At 65.3% G+C, this 8,605-nt stretch overlaps 1 protein-coding gene across 8 annotated transcripts in view; it reads left to right on the forward strand.

Moving 5' to 3' along the window:
• The window catches only part of LOC106884618 (transcription factor COE1-like), a 21,784-nt gene that overhangs the window by 1,896 nt on the left and 11,283 nt on the right, over positions 1-8,605 (forward strand). For all 8 annotated transcript variants that reach the window (XM_014936124.1, XM_014936130.1, XM_014936127.1 and 5 more), the window contains exons 2-6: positions 3,888-4,044; positions 4,298-4,361; positions 4,425-4,480; positions 4,806-4,879; positions 5,726-5,794. In XM_014936124.1, the coding sequence (XP_014791610.1) occupies positions 3,888-4,044; positions 4,298-4,361; positions 4,425-4,480; positions 4,806-4,879; positions 5,726-5,794 (420 nt within the window). The remainder of the gene's footprint in view (positions 1-3,887; positions 4,045-4,297; positions 4,362-4,424; positions 4,481-4,805; positions 4,880-5,725; positions 5,795-8,605) is intronic.

Genomic DNA, 8,605 nt, shown 5'->3' on the forward strand with positions numbered 1-8,605 from the left:
GCCGCTGTCACCTGGCTCCAGGGACCTGGGGAGGGGGGCAGTGTCCGAGCTGGGGTGCAGGGGGGTGCTGGCCTTCCTGCTGCGCACCCAGAAACTTCCCCATGTCCCGGAGCGTCCTGCGAGAAAAGGGGGTGACGTCCCCGTCCCCAGCTCCGGCAGCACTGTGGGGAGGGAGGAGGCAGGGGACACAGGCACAGGGCTGGGACGGCTGCAGGGGCTCCCACAGCCATCCTGCCCAGCGGCAGGGACATGTCTGCCCGTGTCTCTCTGTGTGCCAACGGCGTCCTGCGTGCTATGCGCCCGGTGTGCCAGGATGGGGCTCACAGACCCCCTGCAACCTGCTGTGTCCCCCAGGCCCCCCTCTGCTCCCCATCCCAGGGGCACGTGCCACACGTGCCAGCAGTGACATGTGTGTGGACATGAGTCCACAAGGGGGGCTCATCACCTCCAAACCCAGCCTGCCTCCCGCACCCCGCTCGGACCCCCGGCTGGGAGGGGCTTGTACCACCACCCTGCTAACACCCCAAGGGGGGCTCATCACCTCCAAACCCAGCCTGCCTCCCGCACCCCGCTCGGACCCCCGGCTGGGAGGGGCTTGTACCACCACCCTGCTAACACCAGCACCCACAAAGACCCCCCACCCCACTCCTGTGGGACCCTGTGGTGATGCCAGCCATCACCCACAGCGTGCCCTGGGGAGGGCAGGGGTGCTGGGGTCCCGGGGCAAGGCAGAGGGGCTAGGGGCCACGGGCTGAGCCCACATGGGGTCTCAGCTTCCCAGGCAGGGTCAGGTCCGGGAACCCCCCCTGTGCCCCCCGTTTGGCAGAGCCGCTCGGGGAGCCGTGACTGCGTAATTGCACGGTGCCCCGGGTGCCTGGCGGCTCCGCCAAAGGAAGATGCTGCTTTACTGTAAGAGACATTCGCTGGGCTCCTCTGCTAGGAAATGCTCTGATTGCCTTTAATAATTAATGGCAGCCGGGCTCGGCTCTCGGAGCGCTGGGGTCTCGGCAGCGCTGGGAGCAGAGATGCAGCCATTAAAACGGCTGGGCTGGCGGCTCCATCGCCCCCCCTCCCTGAGCACTCTAGGGCTGAAGGTTTGGGGGGGCAGAGGGGAATGCGGGGGGGCAGGTGGGTGCTGGCTTGCTGCAGCCGCCCTGCCGGCACCGTGCCACCTTCCCGTCAGCTGGGAGCCCCGTGGCTGGGTTCCAGTGTGGCAGGGCCAGGGATGCTGCTGGGGGGCAGAGAGGTGGCCGTGACACCGGGGGTCCCCGTCCCTCAGGGAGCTGGGTGGAGTGTTGGCTGGGTACAGGGGGATGGGGGTTTTGGTGAGGATTTGGGGTCCTGGTGGGGTCAGCACCCCATGCTGCAGGGCTGGATGCTCTGGGGACTGCCCCCAAGAGCAAAGCCATCGGCACCAGTTGGAGCTCTTGGGTAGGGGACAAGGGCCACCCGTGGGGTGTGTCAGGACACGACCATCAGCAGTGCCCAGGGACACGAGTGTGCACACGTCTGTCTGCACACGTGTGCCTGGACACACATGTTGGCCATGCACACAGGCACACGTGTGCCAGGCAAGCCCGCCAGGAGTGTACACTGGTGTTTGCCGACTGGGGACTTTTCGGCTTCCCAGTGATTAGCTTAACGAGCTTTTTCCTCCATCACAAAGAGTTGTCCCCAGAGAAGTGTCCCCAAGGTTTTCAGGGTCTGGGCTTCACACTTGGCCTTGGTTGGTGCCCACAGCTGGGGGAGGGGCTGGGGCTGAGGGCAATGCCAGGGGGTAATTAAACCCCTAGGAGCATCGTTAAAGGAGGTGAGGGTGCCTGGGGGTCTCTCCCCACCCGGTGCTGGCTCTGCCCGAGGCTCCTGGCTGCTGCTGAGACCGGCCGAATGAGCAGGACGCTGGTAAAAGGGCTGAACCCCATTTTTTTTTTCCTTTTTTTGGACGAGATGCTGGTTGCTGTGACTTGTGTAGGACCCTGGGAGGTGTCTCTGTGTCCCTGTGTCCCTGTGTCCCCCAGGTCCCCATGCAGCCAGCAATGCCCCTGGGTGCAGGGGTCAGCCCTGGGCAGCGCCAGCCTGTGGGAGCATCTCTGAGAAGAGTGAGGTGGGGGAAAGCAAAGCACCCCACAGCCACTCCAGCAGGGGTGTCCCCACCCTAGCCCCCACCCATGAGCCGTGTCCCAGCCAGATTGGGTCCCAGGTGAGGGTCAGGGTGCTGGGGTTCCTGCTTCTGACCCATGCACTGTGTCCCTGCACCCCAGGGCTCATCTCTTGACAGTCCCCCAGCAGTGTACTGTGGGAAAGGGGCTGGGTGTGACACCACCACCCCCCCCACACCCCATTCCAGGGCCACCCATCAGGTGACAGTCATGGCTGGGGTTGTGGCAGAGGGACCCTGCAGTGGGCACCACCTCGAGCCAGCAATCAATGGGTCACACCTGGCCCCAGCCCATCACCCCCCAAATTGTGTCCCTGGGTGGGCTTCCAGGAGCAGGGGCAGGCAGAGACCCTCAGTGGGGTACCCCCCTGCATGTTTGTGTGTCCTCCCGGCATTTGCACCCCAGTGCTGACCCCTGCCTGGGCCCTGGCTGCCCCTAGAGAAGTGGGGTCTGCAGGGCATGGCAGGATCTGAGGAGCTTCATCGTCCTGCTCCAAAGCTGGGGGGGCTGGAATGTCCATGGGGTCCTGCCACACGCTGAGGCGGGGGGAGATGGATCTGCGAGGTCTGTGGGGTTCACCATGGGGTGCAGGGAGTGTCCCCAGTGCAACACCAGAACTATCTCTGGTAGCTTAAGCCCCTCCAAGGTCTGTGCGGAGGGAGCCAAACACCCCCCCACACACACACTCGTTGGCCAATGTGTTTTTATTCATGAAAGGGGGGAACTTTTTACATCCGCCTGTTTATCTTGGCCCCCTCGCCTCGCTGGCGGCCACAATGGGGCCGGTCCAGCTCCCGCGGCCCCCCACGCCGACGCCGTGCCGGCTATCACAGCTCCAGCGGTGACACTGGTCAGCAACAGGGACCATGCTCGGGGCTGGGGATGGAGTGACTGGGATGAGGACTGGCCGGTGCTGGAGCCGTTGTCCCTGGGGATGGCTCTGCCACCCTCCTCTGTGCTGTCTCTGTCCCGTCACCATGAGCGTCCGTGCAGGGACAGCGGTGGTGGCCCTCGGAGCAGTCGGTGCCACGGGCAAGCCCAGAGGTGGCTCTGCGGGCTGGCAGCAGGATGCCTCAGCCCTGGGCTCGGCTGCGGAGGGCTCCTGTCCCAGGGTGTAGGCAGAGCTGGGGGCAGGTGACGCTGTTGAAGAGCTGTTTGGTGTCCCCTGGGATGCTGCTGGCATGTCCTACCCTGTGTTCCCCCCAGTTTCTTGACCCTCACCCTGAACACCCACCCACCCCCGGCTCTGCTGGGGCTCCCCCAGCCACCCTGTGCACATGTGTGGGTGCACGTCTCTGTGAGTGTGCCCGCTGATGCGTGCTCAGGGAGGTGCACCCTGATGTCCCCACCTGTGATGGGGTGCGAGGCTAGTGGCTGAGCCCCTGCAGTGCCCTGGGGGTGATTCCCCTCCCCACGGAGCAGGGCTGCCTCAAGGACCGTCCCCTCCCTGGGGACAGGAGCTGACTTTGGCCTCGCTTCCCCCAGGGACAAGCCCCGCGAGTGGCAGGGACACCCTGGGCATGGGCATGTCCTGGCCACGGGGCAGGATGGGTGTCCGGGGTGCTCCCTCCATCCTGGTCCACAGCACCCTGGGGTACCAGGGGACATCGCCACCTGCCATGGGGGAGTTCAGCAGCTCCCACCCAGTCGGGGTGGCCCTGGGGAGGGGGTGCTGGGGGTCTTGGCAACCACCTGTGCTTAACTCCCACCTCCTCCTCCTGTTGGCAGCGGGGTGGGCCTGGCACGAGCCCACTTTGAGAAGCAGCCCCCCTCCAACCTGCGGAAATCCAACTTCTTCCACTTCGTCCTGGCCATGTACGACCGGCAGGGCCAGCCCGTGGAGATCGAGCGCACCTCCTTCATCGACTTCGTGGAGAAGGAGCGGGTGAGACACCCCCCCCTCCCGGGGCCAAGCTTGTGTTGGGGATGGGGTTGTGGCGGGGATGGTGGCGCTCTGCCTGGCCATCCCACTGCTCTCGGAGGGGCACTTGAGCCTGTGTTGCAGAGGCTGAGACCTGTCCCAAACTCATTGCACACGTGGGGAATTGCCGGAGCAGCTCGGCAGCCCTGGGCCAGGCTGGGGCTGGTGGAGGGCTGCATGGGGAGGGGACAGTGATGTCTCCTGTCCTTTCCCCCAGGAGCAGAATGGCGAGAAAACCAACAACGGGATCCACTACCGGCTCCAGCTGCTGTACAGCAACGGTGGGTGCCGGGGCTGGGGGGCTGGGGGGGCGGGCAGGGCTGACCCCTTTCCTCTCGCCGCAGGGCTCCGGACTGAGCAGGACCTCTACGTCCGCCTCATCGACTCCATGTCCAAGCAGGTAACGCCAGAGGGGGGGATGGTCGATGGGGGGATGGCCAAGGTGGGGACTAACATCCCTGGCCCTGCAGCCCCCAACCCCATCATCCCCTGACTCCCCCGAGCCACCTGCACACGCATGTACACACATGAGAGTGCCAGGCGGGCACGAGCACCCCTTGTCTAGCCCTTCTCCTATCCCAGCTGCCATTGGGGTCCTCCACCCTGCCCGGGGTCACCCAGGGAGGGTCTGTAGGTTGGGGACAGGCTGGAGGGGTGGCAGGGGACGGGCAGGGATGCTGGGAGGCGGTGGCACCCCCCCGCGGGCTCTCTTCTCCCCTCCTCAGGCCATCATCTACGAGGGGCAGGACAAGAACCCAGAGATGTGCCGGGTCCTCCTCACCCACGAGATCATGTGCAGGTTGGTGGGGGTCTCGGTGGGTGTCCCGGTGTGTGTGTGGGGGGGTCTGGCAGCACCAGGGATGCCAGGCTGGGCAGACGGGCAGCAAGCACTGCCTGCCCCCCACTGCCTGCTGCCGGCGCGGGGTCCCCCGTGCCCCATTAGCGCCGCTCTTGTTTACCACCCTCGCGCTCGGTGTTTGTGCAAATTAGCGCTCCGTGCCAGCGCAGCTAATTGATCTCCAGGAGCCGTGCTAACGATGCCAGGGCTGGGGTCCCCCCTCCCCGCTGTGCTCCCCGGGGTGCCGTGTTTATTGGCCGGTGGCGGCTCAAGGCCAGCCCTGCCGTGTCCCCCGTGGGTGACGTGTAGCCCCCGAGGGATGGTGCTGGGACAGGTCACCTCTAGTTCAGAGCCTCCCCCCACCCCCCCTTGGCTTACCAAGTGTTTCCCAGGACTGGGGTGCACCCTGAGCCCCAGAAAGACCCAAATTGGAGCCCAGCCACATGGTGTGGGACAGCAGCACAGGGTGGGTAAGGGGGATACCCCAGGGGTGCCCTCTCTCCCATGACCCCCCATGCCCTGGCATCACACAGCTGATGTTCCTCTCCTGGGCTCCCCCCCCCAGCCCAGCACCCTGGGCTCTTGTGGGGCACCTGCTTGTCTCCTCTGCACTTCTGCCCCCAACCCTGTCCCGCCGTGGGGCAGGACCCCCCTGTTCTGCAGCACAGGTCTGGGTGATGGTTGGGGGGCACAGGGGTGGGGAATGGGGGTCTGTTGGGTTTTCCCATGGGGGTTGGAGGGTGTGGGGGTGGATCCAGCCCCTGCCCGGCTCCCCTCACGCCTGCTCCTCTCCCTGGCTGTGCCCAGCCGCTGCTGCGACAAGAAGAGCTGTGGGAACCGCAACGAGACCCCCTCTGACCCCGTCATCATCGACAGGTACCGGGGACCCCGGGTGAGGGGGCCCCCCCTGCACCTCACTGGGGCCAAGGGAGGGGGGCAGCAGCAGGGGGTCCCCCAGAGAGCCAGGGTGAGGAGTCCCCAGGGCTGGGGAGTGGGTGCAAGCATTGCCTCATTAGTGCTAATGAGCTGGGGGAGCAGCGGCATGTGGGGGCCAGGAGGGTGTGCGTTGCCCCCCGGTCCGGCACGCCGCGGTGGCTGCCGGGCCCCGTGCCGGGCTGCGGTGACAGCCAGCCGTGACAGATGGGGAAAGCGCTGTTTGCCGTCAGCGCGGCACTTCCGACGCGCATCAAACAAATAAATAATACAGGCGACATCCAGCCACTTCGGCAAGCGACGGGGAACGCGTGGCAGCCCCGCTCCGGGGCCATGTGCCGCAGGGACACCCTGGTGCTGCATGGTGTCCCCAGACGTGTGCCCACCACAAGAGCTGGGCACATGCCCCATGGGGAGGGATGCGCCCGTCCTCCTTGTTGGGCTGGGACACATGGCACAGTGTTGATGGGGGGCAGAAAGCCCAACCCAGCACAGGCGACGCTCTCTGGTGTGGGCATGGACACCACGTCGTCCTGGCACTGGGTTGGGTGTCTGTCTACAGACCTGACCCTCTGCCCTTCCTGCACAGCACACATCCCACCTCCCTCCATACACCCGTCCTTCCCTCCATCCATCCATCCATCCATCCATTCATCCATCCATCCATCCATCCCTCCCTCCCTCCCTCCCTCCCTTCCCTCCCTGTCCCACACCTGTCCATTCCTTCCTCCCTTCTTCTCTCCCTCCCTTCTCCACCCCTTTCACCAGCCCTTGAGCTGTTCCTCTCTCCATCTTGCAGCATCCCTGGACCCCACAAGTCTATCCCTCTGTCCTTCTGTCCCTCCACCCAGCGTGATATGTCCCAGTCCCTCTGTTCCCATGCATCACCCTGCATGGTGGCACCTCCCTGGTGATGCCAAGCAAAGCCCAGGCTCTTCAGTGGTGCTGGGGGGTTTAGGGGCCCCAACTAGTTCTGCAGGGCTCAGTCATCTCAGCACTGGGACTGGGGGGACACGGTGGGGAGGATGGGGGCTCTGCACCCTCCTTGCCTCACCCTGCCTGCAGTTGGGGTCCCTTAGTCCTGGGGTGTCCCTATGAGTGGCTTCCCCCTGTCCCTGAGGTGCAGCAGGATGCCTGGGTCCCTGGGCGTGAGGGGGTGGCACATGATCCTGCTCACACCCCCACTGTCCCCAGCCCCCCGGTGTGACACTGGTCCCTTACCCCTGGCCTCTCCCAGTCCTGCCAGCGCCAGCCAGCTGTGCTGCCCCCCCGCCTCCCCCAGCCAGCTGTGGGGATCATGGCCCCGGAACTCTCAGTACAGCCATGGGATGCAGCCACCACAGCCCAGCCAAGACAAACCTGCCGGCAACGGCATCCCCATGTCCCCCTGTCCCTCCAGCCTCCTTGTCCCACAGGTGTCCTGGATGCTGCACCCCATGCTGGTGCTTTTGGGGTGTGCAGGGGGTCCCAGGGTGCCCCATGACCTCCCTGTGCTGGTGGCTGGGGCTGAGCCCAGGCCTGGATTCTTGTGGGGTGGGGGTTGTTCCCCCCCCTCCCGGGGCAAGTGTCCCCTGAGCCCACCTCAGCCCCCTTCTCCCTTGGGACCCTGCCCCAAGGATGTGACATCCCCAGGTTGGTGGCATCCCCAGCCCCCTCCCTCTTTTGTGCTGAGGGCAGCTGGGGGCTTCCCCCGTGCCCCCCGTGTCCTGCTCCGTCCCCAGGGTCCTCGGGGGTCACCCGGGGCCAGGCAAGTCCCCAGCCCACCGCCCGCTCCCCCTTCAGCTCCCCCCCCCCAGCCCCGCTTCCCAGCCCGACGCCCAGCCCCACTGGTTTAGAGAGCCAGATAAGTGCCCTATCAACATGTTAATCAAATTACTTAGGAGCTAAAATTGACGCTTTTCATTAATTATACAAGATTATTCTAATTGCAAATTCAAATTTATGCGCTCAGAACAGAAGGTGTTCGGCAGCAGCGCCGGGAATTTGCATATTAAATGGGGAGCGCTGTGCATTAGGGATGCTAATGCATGCACAGCGCCTGTATTTTTAACTCCCGGGCCCATATGCGCGGCTGCCGCTCGGGGGGGACGAGGCCGACCTGGGGTTCAGGATTAGCCCCCCCTCAGCAGCACAGAGCCTGGGCTGGGGGGCTGGGAGGGGCCGGGGGGGTCCCCCTCCAGCCCCACACAGCCCCTGTCAATCTCCTGGCGGGGGGGGGTTGTGGAGTTTTCCTGCCGTTTTCCAGCTCCTTCCTTCCCCTGATTACCACCTGCCGGGTGGCGGGTGATGGGGGGACACGGGGGGGGGTCCCCCCTCTTCCTGCCCTCGCCTGGGAAAACCATCCCCTGTGGGCAGCATCCCCGCAGCCCTGGTATGGGAGCCCCTCTCTGTGTGCTCCAGCACTGGTCAACGGCAGGACCCCCTGGAGGGGGGCACGGTCTGGAGGTGCCCTCTCTGCTCAGGGGTCCCACAGGGTCCCCAGAGTCCCATGGTGAGCTCCCAGAGGCCCCATGGGCTGTATTCCCCCTGGCCTGTGCCCCCCGGGGATGGGGATGGATAGGCTGCTCCCGCTGCCCCCATCCCTGTGCCTGCATCACAGGGGGTCCCAGGGGTGCCCACGTCCCCAGGTGCCCCGTCATCCCTGGAGGTCCCATCCTCCCCTCCAGTCTCCACCAGCAGCTAACAGGCCATGGGAAACTTCCCCATGGGCACCTGCATCCCCTCCCCACCCCCCTGTCCCATACATCCCCCTCC

Source organism: Calidris pugnax, unplaced genomic scaffold (assembly GCF_001431845.1).
Source record: "Calidris pugnax isolate Ruff unplaced genomic scaffold, ASM143184v1 scaffold14, whole genome shotgun sequence".
NCBI lineage: Eukaryota > Metazoa > Chordata > Aves > Charadriiformes > Scolopacidae > Calidris > Calidris pugnax.